This window comes from Anser brachyrhynchus (genome assembly GCF_964034855.1).
Source record: "Anser brachyrhynchus genome assembly, chromosome: 8".
In the NCBI taxonomy this organism is placed as follows: domain Eukaryota; kingdom Metazoa; phylum Chordata; class Aves; order Anseriformes; family Anatidae; genus Anser; species Anser brachyrhynchus.
This window is the reverse complement of record NC_137702.1, coordinates 16,614,589-16,641,188: the sequence shown is the minus strand read 5'-3', so window position 1 is coordinate 16,641,188 and position 26,600 is coordinate 16,614,589. Positions and strand designations below refer to the sequence as shown.

At 48.4% G+C, this 26,600-nt stretch overlaps 2 protein-coding genes across 5 annotated transcripts in view; both read right to left on the bottom strand.

Moving 5' to 3' along the window:
• Positions 1-4,140, bottom strand: part of ZNF326 (zinc finger protein 326) — an 80,415-nt gene extending 76,275 nt beyond the window's left edge. Inside the window, exon 1 of the mRNA XM_080603055.1 lies at positions 4,001-4,140. The gene's annotated coding sequence lies outside the window, so the exon portion shown is untranslated. The remainder of the gene's footprint in view (positions 1-4,000) is intronic.
• Positions 1-14,200, bottom strand: part of LRRC8D (leucine rich repeat containing 8 VRAC subunit D) — a 49,331-nt gene extending 35,131 nt beyond the window's left edge. Inside the window, exons 1-2 of one of the 4 annotated variants that reach the window (XM_080603035.1) lie at positions 14,045-14,200; positions 4,001-4,140 (exon numbers count right to left, since the gene is read on the bottom strand). Coding sequence is in view for 1 of the 4 variants with exons in the window: in XM_080603033.1 (XP_080459159.1) it covers positions 4,001-4,140; positions 13,400-13,490 (231 nt within the window). In the remaining 3 variants the exon portion in view is untranslated. Of the gene's footprint in view, positions 1-1,696; positions 3,956-4,000; positions 4,141-13,399; positions 13,579-14,044 lie in introns of those variants that run through there. The other 3 variants (XM_080603033.1, XM_080603034.1, XM_080603042.1) reach the window with 3 other exon arrangements.
• Positions 14,201-26,600: the final 12,400 nt, after the last annotated feature.

Genomic DNA, 26,600 nt, shown 5'->3' with positions numbered 1-26,600 from the left:
CTTACTCCTGATAGTCAGCCTCACTACACCAATTTCATGCTCTTGGAGCATGAAGCCTCCAAGACAACAAACACAGTGATGGTGCTGCCTTACTCAAGAAAGCATCACCTACCTAAAAGGAGGGACAAAGCTTGAGAGAGTGACAAGTTGAGGAGCTCCTTCCACCTATCCATAACGTACCTCCTGAGATTCCAGTGGAGAATTCAGAGGATAAGCATTTCAAAATGACATCATATTGTGTCAAAACACATAGCTAAGATTACTAAAGTCTACTGAATTTGCTTTCTGTCTAGTTGAATATAGGTCTATACAGATGAAAGCATTACACATAACATTACTCCATTAAAGGTTTAAAGAACTGCTAAGTTTTGACCTTTGTCACACACTCTATGCTACAAGCAAGTTTGCTGACAAATATCCATACTCCACACCCTTTCCTCCCGGAGGTCCTGCAGTTGGTACTGCTGCCCACAGCGGGGGGCCAGGTCCGGACTCCCAGAAGAACCAGCCGGCCAGAAGCGGCTCAGCTTGCAGCAGTCTGGCTGTGGGGACTGGCCTTGGTTGTCACTGATGAACAAGCCTTTTGTCTATTCAAAGCAGCATCAAAGCTAAAAACAGCGGAAAAAACACCAAAGTAAGGTTATTTTCCAGTTTCTGAGTCTAATGTTAGCACTGAAAATTCTGCATGACAAACATAACTCTACCAGTAGGAAAGAAAAAAAAAAGGTAACGTGACATGGAAGTAGCAGTCCTGGAGCGATGTACATAGAGGTCCTTCTCATTGCAAAGAAGCAGTTGAAATAAAATCTGTGCTGAAACCTATGAAAAAAATGTTCTTCTGTTTTGAGACAACCTTGACAATAACACAGTTGCAGACATAAAAGAGTTTACTGTTTTGGGATGAATTTCAATTTAATTTACTCGCAAATTAACTGAATTCTAACTACCATGTCTGGTATTGAAAGAAATGCACGCACATGCTCATTTGGGAAAAACATCCCTTGCTCTCCAGTCCCCTCACCACATGCTGTGCCTGGTTCCTCTGGTGAGGCAGTGCAGGACATGGGGCCAGTGTGCTTCCTCCACCGGCCGCAGCCCCCTCAGGCTCACCTTGCATTAGATTTACGTTCCAGCTGGCGCCAAAAGGGATCCACTGCTGGCCAACAGGCGACGCTGGTTGCACCTCTGTGAGCGCATATTTAAGAAGGAAAAACCTGAGAACTAATGTTTTGTCTTACACCACCAAAAGAGCAACGTGCTGCAACACCTGTCAGCAGGACACAAGAAATCAAAGAAGAAAATAACCAAGCAAATCTTTGCCTTCCTCAGGTCCCTTTCATTCTAATTCTAGAAGGTCGGCACTGCCACTTGCTGCATGCACGTGGTAAACAAATAGCTCATACAGACAAGCTGTTTTTAAAACTTATCAAAACCACATCAGTGAAATGTGATTTAAAATAAATGAGCTGTGTTTGAGGATATCACTATTTCCCCTGGCACTTCATGAGTTTGCAGCTGCCGAAATTCCTCTTAAAAAATTCAAAAGGGGTTTCTAGACATAAATTTTATATATTTATATTTATGCATACACATTTCACCCCAGTTACCAGACCAGCCCCTAGCCACACTTTAGCATGTTGCTGATTTAGCTGTATCAACCAAGAATCCGTCTTCTCTCTTGCCAGCAAAAACTTACTGTAGAAACCTTTCTAGTGGCTGCGAATTTTCTTCTGCCTGCACAAACTGTTCCTTTCATAGCACCTGGTTTAAACAGCACCAGCAGAAAAATCCCTCTCATTGCTGTAGGGGCACCTCAGGAGGAAGTGGTGAGACAGGGTAAAAAAAGCTTGCATGTGGGAGGGGTGAAGGAAAAGGAGAGCATTGCATCAGCACAGCTTACATCCACAGAAAAAGGGAGGAAGTGGTAACTGCCATCACACCAGGTTTGTGCCAGTAGAAACTAAACTGCAAAGTCAAAATCCTGCCACAAGAAGTAACGGCAACAGACGTCTGCACACAGGTCAGAATCACCAACTTTATTTTGACATGGTGTCCATTTGGATTTGGATTTCATTTTGGTTTCTATTTGGATTTTTGTCATATTTTGTGTATAATGTGTAATCTTCCCAAATTAAGGGAGCCCAAAAACATACATGCAAGCTATTCCATTATGTCAAGTGGATACTAATCTTATTCCACACTTCCCCCAGCAGATGATTAAGTGTCAGTTCCATTAACTGTTTCACTGCTGATAAGATAAATATTAACATTTCTTTGCTAAAACTTATCTCACAACTCCAAGTCACCTGTAAAAGCCTCTTATGGGTAAATCCATCCATACATTTCTCCACGCAGGAGTAAAGAATATCTCATCTTCACTCTTCCTAATAAGCAATGCAGCCTCATTCTGACTACATGAAAAGTACTCAAAATTGAGTAGACAACTATTGGTTAAGAAACAACAAAAAAGCTTTAGACGGGTTAAGCAGAGTCATAAAGACAGCCTGTCTGCGTTTCTACTCAAATATAAATCTCTGTGTTCCCCTCCCTCCCTTTTTTTTTTTTAAACCCAGATCTGCTGCAGGTTATGCAGCCTGCCACATCACATCAATGCAGAAGCCAGTACGGCCTGGCTGCAGAATTTAGGTCAGCCTGTCTGCGGAGTACATGAGGTCTCGCACATAGCCATACATTTTCTAGTAATGCTTCAGTAATCCCTCCTCATCCTGCTATGCGGCTATTTCAACAGCCGCTACTAGCTTTCCTCTAACATCCTGGCAAAGACTCTCCACAGGAGGGATGTTTGCAGGCAAATGAGCCACTGTCTCTTCTTCCTGTGAAGCAGGAAGCCGGTTGTTGAATCAAATAAATGCTGATTTTTTTTTTTCCCCAGGGCAAAATAGTGAAGGCTATGCTACAAATGCAAGCTAGAAAAAGACATCCCTTTTCCTAACTACAGGAGGAAAGATATAATCAGATTGAGCTATAAATTACCCCCAAATCATTAAGATTTTTCATAATAGATAATCTAAACAAAAACTCATTTTTTTCCACCTGGGTCAATAAATAAAAGCATTAAAATGTGACTGGAATAAATTCAGACAACCTGAGGGACAGATGCTGATATTTTTGGAGACAAAGTATCACTCAAGGTGAAAAATACTGTATGTCTCCAAACAGACTTCCCTCCAGAAGTAAATTGTGGGCTGCTGTCATCCCAAGTATTGGATGAGCACAGTGGTAAATTCTTAAGGAATTTTTAAGGTGCATAGAAAATATGCACAAGTCTTTTCAGAACATGGTCCTCAGAGCAGTTCCACATCAACTAAGAAGTACAGTTATGTAAGGAACAAAATCTAATACAATAAAGCAAAACCTTGAACTTCTCTGACTGTCTTCATCTAAAATGAGCCTAACAACCAAAGATGTGCATACAAGAATAAACATCAGTTTCCAGGAACAGTTACAGGAATCTCAGCAAATAACACAGTTAGCAAGCTGCCAGTTGGTTTTGTCCTAAAATTCACCAGTCTGCTACCTTTCTGTACCGCATAACGTGCTTCTTGAAAGCTGGCACTTAGGACTCCCAATACGAACAAAGAAAAATATCTGTCCTTCAACACATCAAATTGCTCTTCAACACTCAAACATTCATTAAGAGTATTCTTAGCCAATTCTTTCCAACCCACGTGGAGCCTGGGTACTGGCAAGCACTGAGCTGTATCAAACACTGAATGTCTACATCAAATAACCCAAAAAAACACAAGAGCTGCATCCGTTTATGTTCGCCTCAGGTCTAGTCCAGAGTAGTAGCTTACAGCACACACCCACGCTGGGCACACAGGGGATGAAGATGTCATTCCTGAGCCACAGGCACATCATGCATGCCCACAACACTTCTTAAGAAACAGAATTCTATATTTATTTTTGTAAATCAACAGTCATTCACAATTCCACGTTACTCAGCACCAGAGGACTCGTCCCGCTCCCGGCTCAGTACCTGATCAGGCTGTGCTTCTCCTCCTTCCTCCTCTGGCTGCAGCTGGGCTGAGCTCTGGCTCCAGGAGGCTCCGGTGAAGGGAACTCCAAGCCAGGTGCTGGCGGTCACTGTCTCATTTTGGTAAGTGCCTTGGACGCTTCCTGTGTAAAAACAAACTGCTGTGAATCAAAGCAGCCGAGTGAAGTATTGGCTCTTGTGGGGGTGTCAGAGAAACGCCGCTCTGCGACACGGAAGCAGAGTTAGTCATCCTCTTACCACCAGCGCCTGGTCTCTGGGGGAAGGCTGAGCACACCCTTATTTTAATAATTTCAGAAACACTCTAAACGAATTGTCTTAAAGAGCCAAGATCCCTCAAACTAGCAATTTGCCACTTCACCCGTATTTTATTGAACGCATTAGCTCCCCCACCACACGCCACCAAGCGCACCGCTAGTTCCACGCTGCCCCCCCCACAACGCCGTAGCAGCCAGCCCGGACCAGTTTCACGCTGATCCCACCCAGACCGCTGCCTTACGGCCGCGTGCTGGGCAAGCAACCCACAGGCTGCCTGGAAACCTCACGCCCGTATCCCTGGGACAATAACACGGAGAAGAAACGGGGCTCTCCCCCGGCCGGGGCCCCGCACGCCTCCCCTCGCCTCCAGCCGCCCAGGCAGAGCTCAGCCCGCAGACGGAAAGCAGCAGCTCAGCAAAGCCAAGAGCCACGTGCCGACAGGTTACTCTCGAGTATTTATTTTAGTTTGCTGCTTATGAAGTACGCCTCGTTATAAATCAAGTATTTTACAGTAATTGCCTCCAATCAACGAACACCGAGCGAGCCGCTGGGCACGCCGATGCCGCTGCAGAGCCCGAACCCCGGCACGGCCGCGGCTCCCCCTGCCGCCCCCAGCCCAGGCCCGCCACCACGCGCCTGCCGCCTCCGCAGCGGGGAGGCCGGGGCCAGCAGATGGGGAAGGCGCCGCCGAACACGCAAACAAGAAGCGCATCTTAAAGTAAAGGGGTTTTTCTTTTTCTTCCTTAAGAAGGGTCAGGGGATTGCAAAGCAGTGGTCAAGAGGTCTCTTGGGAGCGCTCAATCACTTCGCAGGCCACAGCACTGAAATCAGAGGCTTCAGAGCCTGCTTGTTGTCTTTAAATGCATGGGGAGGAAAAAAAGCCCTGACTGGGTACTTTACAAAGGTCTGCTGCGAGCAGGTTTCAGGAGAGACCTTTGGAGTGTACTTGAGCGCTGACAGAAAACGCTCCGATAGCCGCAGGGCCGTTCACCTTGGCTGTTTCCGTAACCTTCCCTTGCGAGGTCAGAGAGCCGCACAAGGCCCGGGGCAGGGTTTGCCATGCCTCAGCCTCTCCCCTGCAGCCATCCCAAAGTCAACAACCAGCGCTTGAGAACAGAAGGCGAAGGCAGCTCCTGCTGCCAAAGCGAGAGGGCTAGTTTTTTTTTTTTTGAAAACGCATCAGCCTTTAAGGAGAGGTGTCAGGAGAGACCGAACACCAACACCACACTGGTGAGGCATGGAAGGAAAGGACAGCTTGTCTTTAAGGGCACTATCTCAGTCTGCAAGCCTGCTGAGTTCCACCACCACCCTCCCCTTGCCAGGGCAGACCAAGCACAGGAACTGGAACATCCCTGGAGGAGAGGCTGAGGGAAACAAACGACAAAATAAAGCACTCAAGAATACGATTTTGGTTAAAAAATAATAATAATAGAGTAGAAATTCTCGTACAAATCATATCAGTGTGTAAGGAAATGCCTGTGCTGAGTGAGACAAGGCCAGCAAAGGAATTTTCCCTGCAGTCCTTGCACAGAAATTCCCCTGGATTCTGTTCCAAGCCCTGTTTGAAGAATTCTTCCAGTTGCTCCCCCCTCTCATTTCTGAGGTGACAACTTCAATTTACTAAAACAAAGCAACGTCCTATTTACTGGAACATCTGCTCCAATACAAGACTACACACCCACTCTTCCACAGCACCAGCATGTGGGATAGCTGGTGTGAAGGAGGTTAAATAGGGAGCACATGTACCATTTCTATAACCTCGTCTCTCCTCCAGCTCTTGTTCCCTCTAGTCTTTTGCTGTGCTTTCAGGCTGCTCAGCACAGGGGAAGCCTTACACCCTAGGTACATTGGGGTGAGGGCATCAGGCCAGGCACTTGGCACATCTGGCAAAACACATGCAGCCTCCAAACGCCACATCCTGTATGTCGTAGCCTACGTGTGGCTGAGTGACTGCACCGACGAAGGCAATCAAACCTTTTTTCCACTACTAAAAATACTATTTCTGTTGCAATTAGCATGGAAGCAATCATTGCTAACAGAATGAAATAAAAAAGAAACCAGATGACATTTGCAGAGCAAATTATTGTGAGTTCTGTAAAAAGAGGAAAATGCAGAGAAATCACAGTATTTTGCCGAAGAAGTAGAGATCTTCGGGGGGGTTAAAAAAAATAACTATAAATGAACCAGTGTCACTCATCAAGAGGTTTAGTTTCAGGACAACCAAGTAATTCTCAGTTCCACACACATACATCTCCAAGGGCCCAACCAGCCGCCGACATTTGACAATCGCTTTGGTTAAAATGCCATCTTCCTCCCTTGTTGCTGCATGAGAAAGACAAACAACAAACCGCCACACAAGAAAAATGTCATGCTACCAAGAGAGAAGAAAACCCCCAAGCCAGCATGGAAACCTACTACAGAAGTATTGTCAAAAGCAGCATGCGACCTAACCAGATAAATACCAGATTTTGCTGCTATCTCCGAGCGAGGTTTCACAATCGGCTCCAGCTGACTGGAGGCCACCCGGGAGCTTCAAAGGCCCCAGCCCTGTCCCCAGCTGCGTGGGAGAAGCAGGCAGGAGGGCAGAGCGGGTCTGCCCCAGCCGGGCCTGGAACCGCCTCACCTCTGGAAGATGCCTTAGGCACTGCTCCCACTCCACGGAGCCCCGGGGGCCCGACGGTGCTCCCCACAGGCAGGATGTCCCGGTGCTACCGGCAACCCGTTCTTTGACCCAGAGGCAGCAAGAGCGGGAGCTGCTGGTGGTAGCTCTGCTATTATATGATTTACCAGACAGCAAGCCAAGCTCAGGATCTCACAAACTCAGGCAGCAAGCAGGTAAACAATCAGAGGCTGAAGAAGCCCCCGATGGAGGGGGTGACGGTGGCAGCTACCACCCGCAGAGGAGCAGCACTGCGGCCTCACCCACACGGACAGCTCTGCAGCTGCAAGGCTGGGCTCTTACCAGTCCAGCCTGGAAGCCTAGAGGTGCCAGTTACGTTCGCTGTAACAGATGCCTATGACCACGCACGGGTCTGTATCACTTCACAAGGTGCTTCCAAACTGGTTTTCAGCCAGGAGAAGCTGGCCACAGGGACAGGGAGCATGCACAGCCTGTGTCTGGAGAGGAGACCACCCTCATCATGCTAGCCGACGCACGCACTTTCTGTGCGCCCAACAGCATGTACCACCTAGTGCATTAAAACCTTATTTTATATTTACTCGTACTTTCCTCAACAATCCTGTTACCTCCTTGCCTTTGCCGTGTTGTTACTCTTTTTTTTTATATTTTTGCACGCCTCTTTAGCGGTTTTATTTCCTGGCTTCACTGTATGCATTACCATTTTTGTTCTTCTGCAAGACTTGCTCAGCAATTTCTTTAAACTGATTGATGCTAATAAGGACCCTCATAACTTTATCTTTCAATCTAGGTACATCTTAAATCAAATTACACTAAAAACAAACAAATACCAAATCTAACAATGAATTTTAACCACTGGAAATAGAGTCTTGTCCAAATCGCTGCATTTCTCATGTTCTTTTTTTCGTCAGTACACTTTTGTCTCATTCTCAGTTTACTCTCGTTTCCAAGAGCTGTTCTTCTTCCCTTATTCTTATTAGACACCCTCCTGCCTGCTTCCCACCGGGGGACTCGCCCTGAGCACGCTTGGCTCTGCAGCACGAGGAGCCCCGTGTCTCTGCATTCCTCCGCTTCCTTGTTCCAAGGGCCAATGGATTTGTTGTCAGAGGGATAGGAAAGGTGGGGAGCAAAACTATCAGCTGCCTTCCCTTTCCCTCTGCTAACAATGCCAACAAGGTAAAACAGTGAAGAAATTTAGTACGGATTATAAAACAGCAAACGTTACTTAAAAAAAAAGTCATGCATAAAAAGCTTCATGTCCCTTTTGTCAGTTCTTCTAGGCTGAGGCAGTTTAGGCTTTATTTCTTAATTTAATTAGACAGAAAGCAAGCACATGAAAGTTTTTGGATGGCAGCCACTGAGAGAAACTCTGTATGTAGATTTGTGAGTCTGTATTTTTAAACACCAGTCAGATTAAGTGTGAAGTCTGGTTCCTCTGTGCATCTTGGATGAGGGCAATTGCAAATACACGCGGAAAGGGTCGGTAACCGTATTGGAGCCGGGGAACAGAGCAGGACAGCGTGCTGCCTTTCACACTTATTCAAGTTTTCATGCAGTGACCCCTGGATTCTCGTTCCCATCCTCCCTTTCCATGAGCACCATGTACAGACATGCAGGATGGACTTTTCAAAATCTTTCACTGACATTTGCATTGGTTTAGTGCACAAATTCCTACAGAACAATCAGAACGACACAATCTTGAGAACGCGTTCTTCTGTGAAGACTGCAAAGGCAACAAAATGTCTATTACATAATACTTCTATATAAAATATTAATATTCACAGAGGGAGCTTTTGAACTGAAAGGTTATTTTCTATGATTAGCAAATCACTGTTGTATAAGCCTGTTTTTTTTGGTTTTTTTTTTTGTTTTTTTTTTTTAAATCATCGTATTCGAGACAGACAACCCATACTTTCTGTTGACAAAAGATGACAAAATCAACTTTGTAGGTACACATATCAAGGTACACAAAAGATCTCCTTGGTGTTACCAGCCTATCTTAACCTTAAGTACTGCAAGGTTACAGAACCACCTCTGTTCCTAGCACACAGCTCCTGCAAGCCCACACCAGGGTTATTCCAGTGTTCTTCATACAAGATCTCACACCAACTGGAAGGGTAGAAGTTCCCTTTCTTTCCTATCCTGTGATGGCTGAGGAACAGACAGATTATTCAGACACCATATTTATATACATACCACATGGATTTGTTTTCTCCTTACAGCTATAATCGGAAGCTGGGAAAAATCACTGCAGCAAGAATGAAGTTTGTCAAATGAAGTCTCCCCCCAAAAAAAACCCCACACTGCTTTTAGCAGGCATGTTGGTATCTGTGGCATCAGCCAGGCTTGAAAACACCAAAGGTGTGGCAGTCCTGTCTTCTGCAGAACCCAAGGGCAATCAAGAACACCTTTTATAGAGAAACTTATCTCAGTGCTAACTTGTTAAGAATGAAGTCCAAGGGGAAAAAAAAAAAAAGCATCTTGGCTGGGGCTTTGCAGCCATTTGGTTGCATGGGGGTGGGTAGGAGCCTGCCCTGCTGCTTTATTGGAAAGGCTACGAACAGCATCCGCATTTGTGCTTTTTCCTTTCTGTGTCTATCTTCCCAGAATGGAATAGGGGAGGGGTCCAGCAGACGCTCAGGGACACAGTCTGCTGCAGGTCTCCTCATACTTGCCAGCTCCATGGGAGCTGCAGGTAAGACATGCAACACAGCATTTAGGCAGTCCCCAACCTTAACTTCAACACGGGAAAATCAGGAGACACGACCCAGGCAGAAAAATCCTGAGCAAGTGAAGAGAGAGGGATTTATATTAAGGCTGTTTAGAACCCTGGTTTGGGAAGTGTGCGACTGTTTCAAATGTAAATGCTTGGCAATCGGTTTAAAGAGACATTTGACAACAACAGGTAGCAGGAACATTTCGTTATCTGTTACGCCTGCCCCTTGGGTCTGGGAAATCTTCCACCGCAGCTTCCTGGCCTTCAAGGGAGACCTCTCTCTGTAAGGCAGAACAGCCAAGATGCACAACTTTTAACAAAGAGACCACATAGGGAAAGTGATCGTTCTTAACACTACGAAGGAGCAAGACGGGTCACAAGAACCAGACCATTTCCTCTGCTGATCACACAACACAAAACAGGACCACGGGGAATAAAGGTGACTGCTATCCTCACTCACTGCTGGACGCCACACGCTCTGAGCCTGGTTATTTTTTCTGCTTCTTCACCAAAAAAGGGGTCTCAGAAGAGAAAAATATCTGAGCAACAAATAACTTTCCTCCTCTCCTAAGGTCACTGTAACGTGATTGTTTCTGAAATCTTGAGCATCACAACTACTTCAGCCTTAGAGCGAACCACTTCCAAGGAAAGTGGCTCGAGTGGAAAGAAGGAAAATTGTAGGTAGCAACAGTTCTGAGACTACATGAACAACAGGCTTTCACAGCCTGATTGTACACAAAAAGGAGGAAGAAAAGGGGAGGTACTTCTTTTAGAGAAGTGCCAACAAACAGGTCCTTGGTGCAGCCGTGCTCTCTTCCCATACCACTGCTTTCCTCCGAGCGTGGGCAAAAGAAGCATTCTGCTGGCTGAGTCCAAGCAAACAAACAAGCTTCCTCCTTGCAAGGATGTTTCCCTCACCACTCGGGGAGCTGCTACATGAGGGCTTTTGAGTTGCCTTCCCTATCTGCTTCCTGGAGGGGACCAGCAACCCACTCTTCCAAGACTGGAAGAGCACAGTTGTAAAGAATACAGAAATAACTGAAAAGAACCCCGATTCTTTTAATGAAAGAAACTTGTGTCTAGAGAAAGATTGAAGCAGTGTCAGTTAAAATTAACGACGTGGAAATTAGTATTACTGATGGTATTACAAAGCGCCAACTTGACTCGTGACGCACTTTGCTTTTTAACGTGCCAAACCCCAAGATGATTCGCAACAAGTCAAACACTAGAAATGCTGGCTTTGTTCTTTCCTAAATTTGTTTGGAATCTCTGAGGGGAAAAATTGTTTGGCAAGCAATCAGTACCTATTCTTTGTTATATGGTTAAAAGAAAATTGCATTCAATTTGCTTAGACCAAAAGATCGTGAGCCAAACCCATCCCCAACGCAGGCAAGTCAAACTTGGAAAAAACGTGGCTCAAAGTGTTCTCGAGGTAAGAGGCGCGGAACTGCTTTAAAACAATACCTACAGTTGGCTTTTAGGAATATAATGCTGGAAGCTGCTAGAAAACCGTATCTCACAAACATCCTCCTCTGTATTTCAGCTCTTTTCTGGCAAATACTTACAGGTACAGGCCCACAGCAGCTCAACGTCACAGCCATGAATAAATACTTGCAAAATCAAGCACCACTGCTGTGGCCCCAGAGAGACTTTTGCATGCATGTGTGCTCACGAGACCATACATGTGCATAAAATTAGTGATATGCACAAGTCTTTGCATGGTGAAGTCCACAGACTTTTCACTGCTTGTTAGAACAAAAAATGCTTAAAATGTCAGTTATGCAAAAGCACAGACAACTCTTTATCTAAATGCAAAGCTTCTGGGGAAAATTATTTCCATTTTTCTTAAAATATCAATAGCATTATTATTATTTTTTTTGCCACGTTATGATCTCTCCACAGCCAAGAGACAAAAAAAAAAAAAAGGAGAACTAGTGCAGTCTAGTTTCAATGCTGACAAAAAAAGGAGAAATTTAAACAGCAGAAACTTTACGTGTTTTATTCTTTCTACTTTACCTGGTAACATTTGAACATCAGGTAAATACTGCTAGTTATGTTTTATGAATATTTAGGAATCCACGGTATTTTTATGAATTCACTGGAAGATACAGATTGTTCTTTTGAAAAGAGGAGAAAAACCTTTCAAGTTCACTGCTTGGCAAAAGCAGCTCTAACTACGTGGAACTCCTTTCTGTTTGCCTCCAGTTGAGAAAATAGCTTACTGGCTTTCCCCGTGACACCATCTGTGACTCAGGCTACTTTTCAGTAAAACAGCCATCACCAGCCCCACTGATAAGAAAGTTTAAGCCTCAGGACGCTAATTAACCCTTCGTGATCAGCCAGTTTCCACGCACTAGTCAGTTCCCCCGCCAACCCCACTATCGGAGGTGCAGGAAGAAGCCGAGGCACCGAGTCAGCACTCTGCCTCCGGAGGTCCCGGGGCAGCCATCAGCGAGCGGCAGGAGGAACTGGCAGCGTGAGGGGCAAAAAGCCTCAGCCAGCAACACAGGACACAATTCAAAATCCATTTACACCCACTGGCTTTGAACAGGACCTCGACACACTGCACGAAGGAACGGGAAGACCTGGGGAAGCGAGAACTGGCATTGAGACAGGAAGCCTCAGCGCAGTCACTTCTCACAGAGCTGCACCAAGCCACAGCACACGTGGTCGCAAGTGCTTCTGACCACAGGAACGCATGTACCGTTTTCTCCCGTGGCATTTATTTTCCTATCATCCTGTCGCTGGCAGGACCTATTGCAACCTATCTCCAACAGCATTTGCTTTTTCCTCACTCTCCAGGCATGCTGTCAGAAAAGATGCCCACGCACAGGACATACAGCCGTGGTATCTCCACGGCACTCCCTGCCTGCTGGTACAGGAGAGAGGGAGGCTTTTCTGAGGTGACAGAAGGCAGGGCTGAGAAAGAGCTGGAACTCAGGAACTGCATTTCACACGTTCACGTGCATTAGTGCAACGTACGCTAGTTAATCTTCACAGCAAGCATTTAAGTGCTTTCACCCTCCTTACAGGGCTATCACACCGGTTTGCTCCTATTACTAATTACCTCCCGTGACAGCAGCTCACAGGCTTCCTCGGCTGCTGGTGCTGCTGCTCCAGAATGCCTTCCCCAGGTCTGAACACGCCGCACGGGTTGCCTGCCGTCCCCCGGAGATGCCAGGACCGGTGCGGGTATCTACTGTGCACATCTGCATCTCACAGCGCTAATTGCTGCTTGGTGCGGCTCCCTTCTCCGCCTTACCTCATCCAGACTTTGTAAACTTTGGATCTTTACCACAGTAACCTCACTTGCAAATAAACGGGGAATATTTAAATTGATGCCGCTATTGTGTGCGAGAACCCGGAGCCAGCAGACATGACAGACAAGTGGTTTTCACACTAGGCAAGATACAGGCACGGCACCAAATGAGTTTACTAGAAAGGCAGTGCTTCCTAAGAAGCACAGGAGAAAATGGTGTACGGCACAGAAAATATAACCGGAGTAGCATATTCCTAGGTCAGGACCTCATAAATCAGTTTCAACTAACAACAAAAGGTTTACAGGGGATTTATAAATCACAAAGACCGAACACGATCCTGGCCTCGGAGCAAGGCTGGGTGAATTAATTTAAGATGGCAATCAAGGGCAAATAACATAACACCGACCATCTACACTACCAGTCCTTACTCTAAAGCCGAGGAAATGCGAAGAGAGGTGTTTTTCTCTGCTTTCTCCGGGGGAAGAGGAGGAGAGAGGCAGAAAGGGACTTACCTACCCTGCCTGGGATGAGGGTGCTTTTGAGGGAGGCAGCTCCGGTCTGCGGGATCAAAATGTCAGTGCCGCTCCTGCCGATTTCTCGCATCCTAACGCCCCCCTCCCCATCCGGGGGGGCACAGCCATTCCCCACCTTCGGTCGGGGAGGCAGAAAAGCTGGTCCTTCCCCACCACCGCTAGCAGACGCGTCGAAAAAGAAATAAATAAAAAAATACCGCTTTTTTTTTTTTTTTTTAAAGCCGACACCGCCGCCGAGCAGCCGGCACGCCGGGGCTGGGGGGGGCTCCCCGCGGCGGCAGGGGCCCGGCAGCACATCGCTTTCAGCACCACCATTACAGGAAGTCCCGCCGAGCCCCGCCGCACCGCACAACAGGCTGCTCGCCGCCGCCGCCCTCCATTTTCCAGCCGGAGCAACCTGCCGCGCGGCCCCCGCGCACCGGGGGAAACGGGGAGACGGGCACGAGCCGGGGGGCGGCCGCGGCCCCGAGACACGGCAGCGCCTCGGGTGGGCTGCCCGCGGGCACGAGGGAAGGAGGGGAGCCGGGAAGCGCAGCGACAGGGGCGGCGAGGGGCGGCTGCCCGTGCCGCCCCCCCCCCCCCTCCCTCCCCGGGCCGGGGCACGCCGAGGGGCCACACACGCACCTTCCTTCTCCGCGGTCGCTCACTCCCGCGGCGCTGCCATGCGGCGAGGGGGGCGGCCGGGCCGAGCCGGGCCGGGCCGGGCCGGGCGGAGCTCGGCTCCTAGCGGCGCCCTGCAGCGCGCTCTCCGCATGCGGCGCGCACCCGCATGGCTCGGCGGCACGGACGGCACCGGCAGCCGGCGGGGGCCGGTCCCGCGTCCCGGAGCGCCGCCCGCCGACCGGCAGCGGCCAATGGCCCCCGCGGCGCCGCGCATGTGAGGGCCGGCCCCGCCCGCGCCGCCCGGCCCCTGCCCTCAGGTGCCGGCGGGGAGCCGGGCCCTGCCGAGGGGGCGCCGAGGTCCTCCTCATCCTCCTCATCCTCCTGCGGCGGCTGCAGAGCCCGTGTTTTCGTTCCTGAGACGCTCTGTGAAAATCAAATTAAATCTGTGCTGCTCTGGGACCCGACCGGCCGCCCTTTGGGTGGCGGGGGTGCGCCACGCACGGCACCGCCACACACGGAACGCCAGCGCCTGAGGGGGGGGCTGGCCCCAACCCAGGCTCGCCCCAAAACCTCTGAGAGCCCTTCTTACACTGCGAGGGCACCCCCATCCTGACCTCTTCACTGGGTGCTGACAACTGACCAGAACTGTCTGCAGATAAATACTTTAACTAGAACTGGATGTGACCTATTCCTTTTGAAATTGTTGCACTTGATCGAAAATAGAATTTAAAACAAAAACAAACAAACGAAAGAGGCTTATGCCAAATTTTCCTTCATCCCCCATGACTTCTAGGAACTGGAGGGGAAGGGAAATGATCATTAGGTGCTTGTTCGGAATAGCTTTCTGTCCCTTTAAAGACTGAGAATCTCCCCTTCACATTTTTAGTTGCATTTTTAATCAGACCGTCTCCTCTAACTGACGGCAAGACGTATCGAAGATCACAAATGGAAGCACTTCTTAGGAGCACTTAGTTTCCGAGACCAGAAAATCAGGGCAGCTTGTCCTGCTCTCAGCTGCTCAGCACTATTTTCATACCAGCGTTTTCATCTGGCAGAGAATTTTAGCAGAGTTCAGATTTAGTCTAATGAGTTGTCATTTATTTTAAGCTTTGATTTTCAATACCTTCATCTGGGCTTTTAGTTATTTTCTTCTCTGAGATCATCAACACTTGCATTATTTTTGGCCAGCGTTTTAGACCTCGCTGTTTCTTCAGTAGGGCGAACTTGTTATCTATCTATCTATCTATTTATTTTTGCTCTGACCCAGTGCCCAGGCCACATAGGGTCTGCAGTAGCAGGGCTCCACACCGAGGTAGGATTAATAGAGATAAAAGCACTACAATCTGGTAAACATCAAGGCAAGTGAAAACAGATAATAGCAAGAGCTGCTGGCTGGGAAGTCCTGACTCGCAGGCAGCTGGCAGGGAAATTCAAGCAGAAGAAAAAGGATTTTTTCAAATGCCAGAGTTGGTCAGAGCCAGCTGAATCCACATTCACTTGGCAATCACAGACACCTCGCCGAGCGGACATGCAGCAGCAAAACAAACGCATAACTCCGGGGACAGGAGGCAGAAGACACCCGGAGGCTGGACAGATCCAGATCCAATTAGAGGCCATTTCTGACAGGGGCAAACACAAGTGTGAAAGTCTTACCTCCTACAGAACATATGCTGGGTTGGTTGGATTGTGTTTTTTTTTTTTTTTTCCCCCTTGTTGTAATACATATGTAAAGGTAACTGAGTTCTTTGATAATTTAAAACTCTCCATGTTCCTCCTTTTCAAGCGGAGAGTCTTCTTCCCCTGTCTCAGGCTTGGTCTCCTCTGGGCCCAGGTCAGGGTGCTCCTGGGCAGCTCTCTGCATCGCTGGTTGTGGCCCTGCCCTTCTGGTACCTGCTTATGCGGGGTCCAGGAAAGAGGAGGCGATAACAACCTGGTTGGGGGAATCGATGCCCCAGCTGGTCTGTGTTCCTGCTGCGGTCTATAGGGTTGTTTCAGCAGAAGAACAAGTTAGCCAGCTGCAAGTTGCTCCATATCACAACAGAGGCCAGAAAGACACAGACAATGGAGGAAAAATGGCATCTTTCCACTTGCACAGGCCTGGTGTTGGCCCTGCACAACTGAAAAACACTCCTATTGCTGTTTTGATCTGTGGCTCAGAGGTCTGAATTCGGATGTGGGAGCTGCTTTCAGAACGGCTGTGCAGCACAACCCTGCTATGCCCCCACCGCGCTGCCCAGCGGCTGTCCACGCTCGGTCTGAGGTGGGCACGTGCTGGGGGGGCACCAGCAGAAGGTGAGCGTAAGGAAGAGAAGGTGCCAAAAGTGGGGAGTGCCAGTGGCTCCTCGGAAAGCAATGAGGAAACTCCACACTGGGCAATATTTCAGTCCTGGCTTTGCGCAGGCTGACCGATTTTTCTCCCAAGACAGATTTAAGAGGAAGGAGAATATTACAACTTTAAAGCAGTGGATGAGGTAGTTATTTGTAAAGAGATGAAGGCGGTAGCATAGAAGAGACGGGAGGGAACTGGATTTCCCCTCTCCAGAAGCACATTAACTTGCCTTCATGGAACGTACAAAGCTTGAAGGGGAAGACTCCTGCTTAAACAAGGCAGAGGAGGCATATGAGTCACTTGAATTGGACGCAGGCCACCATTTCCCAGGAAAAAGGGTTTGTAGGTGCTAACCAGTTCAGTGTGTGATCCAGTCCAGGCAGGCAGGAAGCCAGTGGGGCTGCAGACACTCATCACACTCACCAGCCCCGGTGTGCCACCTGCCACCCGCCACGCCGATCGTGCCACCGCCGTGCCCCGGGCCCTCCCGCAGTGGCTGTGGTGAGTCTGACTTTCCAGGCAAAATTAGGCAATGCACTGGCAGCTGTTTTATTGCCCTGCAGTCCAACGACGTTGGCAAGGGCTCGCTTTGCCCGTGCCTGCAGCTGGCTGTGGAGAGGCTGCTGCGTGGAGAGCCAGCCCCGGAGCATCAGGCCTCTGCAGCACAGCGTGTCCTGCCACCCGGGCAGCGTCAGAGCTTCCGAAAGGCTGGCATAAGTTAGTCACCTCTTCAGCTACAGCTTTACTGGCAGTCCCAAGGATATCAAAGCAAACCAGAGAAACATATTTTTCCACTATAAAAAGTGCTGCAAAACTTTGTTCCTATCATAGTAGGTAGATTTATAATTTTTTTTTTGCTACTTTATAACCCCTTTGTATATAATTATCCAGACCCACATTACCACTCTTTCTGAAGACACTTCACTGCTGTGCTTGTCTTCAAACACCCGGCACGCAGTCAGCGAGCAAGGATACAGCTCTGTTAAAAGCCCAGCCACTTTTAAAGGCCTTGCAAGGCGTGTGTTGTGCCCGGCGTGTGACTTGTTCCTTGCTTCAGAACTTCCTGGTTGGAAAAAGACACTCTCCTTACCTGCTGTTTGTGCTGAAAAGAGGAGGAGTCTCTGTTCTGCAACGTGAGAATGATTGTTGTAGATAAAATGCATTTTCTTCCCTTTCTAAATACTTCCAGAATGCCACAATGTGCTCACCAATTCTTCTGTTTCGTTTGAGATGGTAAGAAGTCATTCACTCAGTGTGCAATACAGCTACCTGAAATGGAATGAAGATCTGGGGTATGAGGCCTCATTCTTAACAAGTACTACAGCCTTCATATTTTGAAAAAAGAGGAGCAGCTCTGAGTGCATACATGATAACCAGCATGTGTTGTCATACTGCAGTCCAGAAAAGTTTTTCAAGTGAAGGCAGGAAAATGGAACAATTTACGCTTGCTGCTCCAGATTGTGCAGAAAATCTGTGTGTGTTTTCACTTTTCATCCAGCGGACGCACCACCAGATGGCTAGTTTCCCTCATTCTAGTGCTTATCAATAAAGGACTATAAATCCGCAAGGCGCACAGAGTCATCTCAGTTGAAAGGAGGCATGGCAGAAAAGCAGGAAGCTCTGCTGCAGGTAAACACCATCACCTGCCCTTCAGCCCTGTTGCTTGCGTGAGCAGGGCTTTGACTTGGCAGAAGAAAGAATAATGTTGCGCATTGCTTGGTGAACCCATGACAGAGTCCACGTCAGAGTCAACCATAATCCTGTTAGTGTGGCATCTTCATGCTCTTCTCACTTCCCAAATCAGCAGCCACCAGGTACCTGCACTAAGGTAACAAGAACTTTCAGAGTTCTTTGGCGCCAGAGGGCTGGAGGGGGTTAGTCTGTGTTAGGATTAGGCTGTTTAATCTATTTAGCTCTTCCTATTTTCTTAAGTTTGCACTTAACCCTTTCTATGACCTCTACTGCTCACGCTCACACTTGTTTCCACAAATACTAGACACTGACTATGGAGACTGAATAGGAAATAAAAATTAAAAACCCATGACAGGCAGAGTTAGCAGGGTAAGACCAAAGAAAGCTTTCAGCTGGCACAGTTTGTACAGCCCTGCTTGCTGGAGCTATTCCCCTGCCTCCCCCCAGATATTTCAGCCTGTTATTTCTTTCTTCAAATCACGACTGAAAACCTTTCTTCCCTCTTCAAATTGTAATTGGCTTTCTCTGTAAAATGGCTGTGGCACTGCGTACAAATGACACGACACAAAACCTAAGTGCCCTACCTGGATGTAGGAAAATGGTGGTCTTTAAAGAAACGGCAAGCCAGTTTGTCTTCAGAGTGCTTAGCTATACCTGAGCTAGCACTTAGCCTTTACTTCCCCAGCCCCGCAGTTACAATAGTTAGAGCTTGTTGATTTTGTTATTTCTTTACAAGAACTTTTCCTAAAATAGCCTAGCCAAAAGGGCATAATGAGGTGCACAGCTGGGAAGAGCTTTCTGAACAGCATGAAGAAAAAGAAAGAACATATGTGGGGCCAAAGTGCTCAGAGCCTGCAAATGACTGACTTCAGTCATTCAAATGGCTGGAGATTAAGGATTCACCCAGCTGGACCATTAAAAAAAAAAAAAAAAAAAAGAGCTGAGAAAGACCAGGCAAAAACAGCAGAAAAAAAGGGGACGGGAATAGTAAATTATTTCTTACATGCTGCATCTTCTCTCTGTCTTTCTGTGTTTCCATGGGGCAAAGAAACCTTCAGTCATTCTGTAGATGAAGAGGAGAGAAAGCATATTTAAAAGCAGGGATCCTTCATCAGGGACCTAGAGGGTCTTGGGGCTCTTTTCCCACCTCAACAATTGAAACAAGGCTGCTGTGTGTGCGCTCAGGAGCCTGCAAAAGGCAGGCTTGCCAGCACAGCACTAAGAGAAGTTGATTTTGCCTGAAATGGCTAGATTAATCTTTTTGCTTTCACTGCAGCACCTCCTGCTAGCTACTTGTACATATTATAGATCAAACAAAATCAATTGCTCCATTCTAGAGACTCTACCCAAGGGAAAACGTAGCAACAACAGGTATAATTACAGCTCTGAAATCTTCTTCCCAATACTTTTTCAAATACAATGAAACCAAACTACTTGAAGTCCCTAAAGCTTCTCCAAGTAGATATCCACTGTCAATTCAGCATCACTCTTCTCCAACACGATGCACCTTACACATCCCAGGTATTCACGTGATTTCAATCCACAGCCGCTGTGCCAGCTAGCATGCTCATTTAAAACCTGCTTCATCTTCTGCTTCAAAAACATACATCTGCGAGAGGAGTACTGCACATATGTGCTGTGACAGGGAAGCGGGTTACCACCTCACCAAATCTCTGCATTTACCTTCAGAACATAAGTTAATTGGAGAAAGCACTGATCATGTTTTTACGTACTGCATGATAGTGGATTCACTGCCAACACTGTAGCCACCAGAAAACAACTAAACATATACCTCCCCCAGCTGCAAACACCTCCACTTTATTTTCTGCCAAACGGAAAAAGGTAGCGGGAGAAGGTAGGTCTGATCGTGCCTTAATGCAAAACAACGTTTTGCTTTGTCATAGCAATTATGCTTTCTGACAGCAGGAACTGAAATTAGCAGGCGGTTTTCCCTTGGGTTGCCCAGAGACTGTGGAATGAATCATGAGGGCTCTTGTGCTGTGCCCAGGACCACGGGGAACAGGCGATGTAAAGACTGAAGTATTTATTTTCCTGCTCAGATCCCTGTGGCTAGGGAGTCATCTCCACGCGCTGGCCTTGCAGGAGCTGTGATGGGGCTGACTGGTATTGCTGCCATCCCACACGTGGCAGAAGGGCTCATTGTCTTCCAGCGTGGGTGCATTTACACAGCCACAGGGCACGGGCACTGCATGGCTTTGATTTTGGTGTGAATTCACGGCCTCAGTTTCCCAAAATGTCACTGGAACTTTCTGAGATTAATTTGACTTGAGAACAGTGCTCTCAGCACACAGCATTCTCCTTGCGGAAGAAAAAAGAAAAAGAAGAAGGGGGGAAGGCATGGCAGCCTGACCTTCCTGACACTTGCACCCGCAGAAACCACCCCCGAGTGACCAGGACCCTCCCCTCCTCACGGCCCCTTCGCACCAGCCACCCTGACGGTCTTAAACCTCAGCAGACGGACCGCCCGGGCCCTTCTTTTTCCGTCAATTTTGTCAATATCCCTAAATTCCTTCCGCCGCAGCTCTGCCCGGGTGCTGCCCCGCCGCGGCCCGGCGCAGCAGCGCGGCCTGCAGGGGCGCCGAGGCCCGCAGCGCCCCGCGGCCGGCGGCGGCTCTCGCCGAGCTCCCCCTGCTGCCGGACGGGCCGCCGGGCGGGCTGCAGAGCGGCCCGCGGCCCCGGCACGGCGCTGGGCGACAACGGGAGACGGGGATCGAGGCGGAGGGAAAGCGCCGGCGAGCAGGCGGCCGGGAGGGCAGAGCAGCGCCCCTGCCCCTGCCCGTGGGAGGCGGGAGCTGTCCCGGCCTGCTGCCTCGGAGCGGTTCCTGCTGCCCCTCCTGAGTGCCGGCCCCCTCTCTCCTGCACCCCTCAGCCGCGCAAGCCCTCCTTGCACCGCCGTGCCTTCTGCTTCCCCGTCGCCCCTACGTTGCTCACACATCTCTCCTCTTCCCCAGTGCCACCCCTGGGAGGGGCAGGGCCATCAGCCCCCAGATTGAGCCAGGCTGTCCTCCTGCGCCCTCACACCATCACCAGCATCTCTCGCTCGCTCTCATCTATGCAGCTGCCCCCAAAACCGCCTCTCTTCCCACCTCCTAGTAACTTACACCTCCAGCCTTACTCCATCCTCTCCTCTGAATCCTCACTTCCCTCCAGGCTCCTTCGCCAAGCTCCCCAAGGAAGGCACGTTATGATTCCCTGGCTCACGTTCCCTCCTGTCTCTCTGAATGGTTTCTGCGCTCTGCCAACTTCTCCTCCTGCGCACAGCCCCTTGGACCGGGTCCCCCAGTTCCCTCCCTGCCACCCCAGGCACACTCCTCATCCTTCCCCCCCCACCATCTGTGCCCTCTCCACCCAGGAGTCTCTGTCCTCTCCTTTCTCCCATGCAAAGGACCCAGACATGGTCCCGGGCACCTTCTGAAGGCTCCTCTCTGCCTCAAGGGCTCCAGCTAGCACCTACAGCACTGCTGCCCCCTGCTCCCGATGGGTGTCTGTGCATCTTGCATCTCAGCCAGCCTCCAAGCTCTCCCAGATAAACTGAGCGCTGCTAACACAGCCTTCACTGGTCCCCTTGCTTTTCCTTGCACATCCCTTGCATTTCCACTCCATTTACTTACTGGGAAACATCACCACCTCACAGCACCAGTGGTCATGGGGTCATTACTTTTAGACTTTCTGCAGGACAGAATGTGTGCACATGCGCACGTGAGAAAGAGCACTTAAGGATGCTGTAAAATTAGACAAGGAATTTTCCACTTGTATTATATTTTCATACATTCTTCAGACCATCTGCAGAAAGCTGTCAAATGACTAGTTAGAAACATATTATAAAATCTTGTTATTTTACTTAAAACATTAATTTAGCAGGCTTAGATCCGAGAACTCAGCAAAACACTAGCAGTTTTCCTGTGCTTCCCAATTTTGTTCATCTTTTTATAATAAGAAAATCTCATAGCTTATTGTGCCCAGGAGTCTTCCTGCCACTCCTTGAGTCCCCATTTGACTGCTAGCTTGTCTGTGTTATGTGTTGCTGTAGTCCCGGGTCTACGCGTGCTTGTTAACACAGCCTGGAGAAGTTTGCATGTGTGTTCTCAAGTCAGCAGAAGTGAGATAGCACTTCATTATTTTGTAGCGACACTTTTGGACCCCATGATAGGTCAATTACTAAGTCTTTTTTAAGCCTGCTCACAGTGTTCTTTTAAGTGCTTTTTGTGCACTGTGCTGCCCTGTTACCCATATATTTGGGCTCCAGATTTCCAGCTCTCTATTCTCACTGCCCACTGAACAGCATCCCAAATACATTTGAAATTAGCTTTATGGCCATCTCTTTCCCAATTCCTAGTACTTGAGAACTTTTGGTATCTGTCCAGTTTCCAAATGTCATTTTGTGGTGATGCTGGCCTGGAAGGGACTGAAAACTCTACATTCCTGTTTTTTTGCTATATCAAATGTCTTTCCTTTATTTCCAAATCTCTGGAAAATAAATAAATATATAAATGTCTATTTCTGTGCTGTTACCCTCAACTCCTATTTTCCGATAGATTTTCCTTATACAGAACAGCTTGTCTTACCTCCGCTTACTGCTGAATTTCTTCATGTCTGAATATGTTGTTGAATCCATTTTTAAATTCTTGTTGCACACCCTTTCTAGTGTGTTGCCACCTTTGTCCTTGTGCTACCAACAAGCTTTTCTTCCTTCCTGTTCAAAAACAGCTATGCAGTCCTTTCCTGTATGTGCTCATCTACAAAATAAATAAATAAATACATACATAGAAAAATAAAGTTAGTGCAATAGAAAGTGAGAGACAGGTACCCACACTTCAAAATATCATAACCCTACGCTTGGTGTTGCTGTGAAGTGAGCTCTGCTGGTACCCAGATACATAGTCCTGATCTGCATTTGCTTCTGTTGCAAACTCCTTTGCTTGGAAGTCAAATCAGTGAACCTGAATATATATAAAATACCAACAAAACCTTACTAAATCTACAGTAAATCCACTGAAAAGAGTTTGGATTTCCAGTTCTCACCAGCTGGGCATGCAACATTTGTTAGGTTTCCTGTACTGACGATGCTCCCTAACCGTATTTCCCAGAGGTGTGACCTTCACACACGCTAAGTCTCAGGGCATTACTTGTTGCAGGAGGAGCTGGCTCCACCAGGCAGCATTTCCCACTTAGAGCTTGTTTACCGAAGCAGAAATGAATCCCCCGGAGTGTAAGACAGTCCCACAACCTTGTTCCTAGCCCCAGAGAATCCACATTTTTCAGTTCTTTTATAAATGGGTTTCATTTCATAGGATCTCTTTTGATACAAAGGGATCTAATACACTAACAAGCAGCAGATGCACGGAGCAGTCACCACTTGTGTCTGAACAAGGGTGTTTCTGGAGCAAGAGCCAAAATGCACTGAAGGAAGAGCCCCAGGAAGGATTTGGTTGACAGTGCCTTGGGTTTAAATTGCACTCCACATCAGAATGTCCCCTTTTCCAAAATCTGAATGACACATTGGAGTACAAAACAGAAATTGACTTGGGGAGCTGCTGCAACTAATACCCTGCCCTACCTGAGCCCAAAGCCATGCAGCTTTAGAGGTGGGAGCTTTGCCAAGAAAGGCCGATTCCAGTCAGAATCGGAGCATGCATCAGGGAGCAGATAGGTCCTTAGAAATGCAGGTCTTATCCCTGCAATTTTCCCATGAAGTTTTCCATCATAAGTTCAATATTTTCAAGTCCGCTGGCCAGCTCTTTGCGGTAACATCAGACATCAGGCAAATGCTTCCTGCTATTGTCTTTGCATCTCCCAAAGGACCCTTGGCTTGACTGTCTTTGCCAAGAAATAAGAAGTAGCAAAAGCAGTTGACAGATCGAGATCAGTGATGATGGTAGAAATGAGCTGACCATGATGCTGGTTGATGTTTATTCTTCTGAACAACGTGCAGCCTCTTTGCCCAGGCCTGCATGAACAGGAAGGAAGAGCCGATCTGTGCTATGCCTGGTTAAGCATGTAATGGTCTGGGATGAAGCCCCAACTCGAGAACCTGGTGTGGGGGAAGCTGAAGATCCCTTCAATTCAGCCGTGTTGCACTCTTTTTGTACTTGCTCTTCCCGTGTGCAGTTCCTAGGTCTGGTCGAGCAGAGCAGCACCTCAGACTGACAGGCTGGGCTGCTGGGCCTGGGGAGGGGAAGGACAAGGCAGGGTGCCGGTGCCAGGGCCACGGGAGACACAAGTTAGGGAGGGTGCTCTCCTCCCTTGCTCTCCTCTCCTCATTTGCCTTCACACAGGGGGTGGCCTGAGCCTCACCTCCTTCTTTTGGGCTTGGAGAGAACAGGAGGAGTGAGAGCAGAGGGTCTTTCCATTCAACTCAGCTAGCAGAGACCAAAAGTACAGCAAAATCCACCAAAAAAAAAAATGGTTTGAAAGAATGTCTCCTTTTATGTCAAAAAAGCAGGGAGACTTACTTCACTCTTTGAGTAACCGTATGCAAAAGAACCACAGAAAGCTGCATGAGTACAGATAATCACATGGGGAGCACTGAAGGGAAATTCAGGCCTCCCTTTCTTCCCATCATTGTGTTTGGAATATGTTTCCAATTGCACTAGTCACAGAGCAATCAAAGAAACTCATCTACAGTGGCAAATTGAAGATGCCCTATCAGACCACATTACAGAGAGCTATACCCTACTTTGAACGCTTAGTTGCATCAGGAAAAATAACATCCACATGGATTCCGGACACAATGCAGCCAATTTCCCTGTTAGCCATATGCCTTAACAGAGAAGGGAGAACAATTCTTCAAAGCGAATGAAGTCTGCCTTTGGAAGATGCCTGTTAACATGCTCTTCGCCCCCTTCCATCCCTGCCCAGGATCCCACCTTCCCTTGCAGGAGGTGGGGAAGGAGTGAGCCCACCCCTGCAGCCCCGAGGGGCAGCGAGCCCAGCCCCCTTCCCCGGGGCCCTCGGTCCTTCCCAGGCCCTGGCCCCACACCTCCCCGCTCTCCTTCCATCACCTCCGCAGCTGTCCCCAGGCTGCGAGAGGAAGCCACTGTCTCACTGCTTTGCTCCTTTAGTTTTGAGCGTGCCACGTTCAGCATTCTTGGGCTTGTTCTGCTCGCCTGCTGGTTTTAATAGTTCCACGAAGGAAGAAGAAAACCAAGTTTTCAAGTAACCCCACCACGGTAATACAACATCTGGGGCTGGCCGCGGGCAGAGGGAGCAGGCTGGCTCAGGAGGGCTCAGGACCTGCCGCGCAGGGTGGGAGCCCTGGTTAGAAATAACTTACTGGTGTTCTCTTCGTTGTTCTCCCAGATAGTGGCCTTTGTGGTATTCTTTGAAATGAATCGCATGATTGCAGCTCTAGACTGGCATCTTCCACAAACCATGGTAAAATGAACGCCTTATTCAAGCCCAGGGAAAGCATTCCTTGCTTCATGAGGCCTTTGCTGTACTGCAATAAGTAAAAATTGCAGAGGAGAAATATTTACTTTGTCTCTTACTGCAAAGATACTTTAAAGGTGATTAGACTTGGAAAGTAAACTCTTCTCAAGCTACAACAGTTCTCTGAGTTCTCTGAGGCAGGGCTCCACGCAAATTATCCTGGTGAGACTGCACAGCGATCCACTCAGCGTGCGTGGGAAGGTATTTACGCAGGCACTTGACCCTTCAACAACTAGGTCGGATTCTCAGGCAGAGACTCCCACTGAAACTCAGGACTGAGGTTCATAACCCAGCCCAAACACCACAGACGTTTGCTGGGTTGAGGGACGTGAGTCGTCCCTGGCACACGAAGAGAAACGCGTTTCCCCAGCGCGGGTATGCACAGAGCCAGCTGGGCCGGTGCTTGCCGGTGGCTGCCCCGGCAGTCGGTTCCCCTGTCCCTGCGCCCCGGTGCTTTCCCTGCAGCTCCTGTGGTGGCCTGGGGCATGGGCCGGGTTTGGGGCCTCTGGCTTCAGTGCAGGGGAAGCCCCAGCGCAGGGCAAGCCCCTGCAGTTGCTTGGGGCCAGCTGCAGTGCAGCAGCGAGCTCCCATTCAGCACGGCAGGCAAGGCTTCACCGTGACCTTGTCACGGTGACCTTGTCACTGTGACCTTGCACCCCAGCACCTGTCCTTGATACTTCAAGGATTTGTGCTCATGTTCTGGAAAAAGGCAACGTTTTTCCATTTCCCTTACTGGTAACAGAAGCAGCCAGAGGAGAAAATGTTCTGTGCTGCTAAAGCTATGTTCTTTGTTGTTAGAGCTCCATTCAGTTTTCCACTTGTTGCTGCTATATGTTCATATATCTCCCTCTATCAATGACTTCACCTCACACTACTTTCTTTTTAGCAGTAGTCAATGGAAGTCTATAAGAGATGTCCATAGGATATAATTACATATAATAATGACGTACAGTTACTGAACGGGGCAGTTTGCACTTACTGCACAGCTCTGGTAGCATAGGATTGTCTGCGGAGTTAGGGGACCTTTGTATCTCCCCAGTCTTGCCAGGACAGTATAGCTGTCTCTGCCTGCCCTGCCCACATGCTGAGGTTTGCCTCCTGGATCTG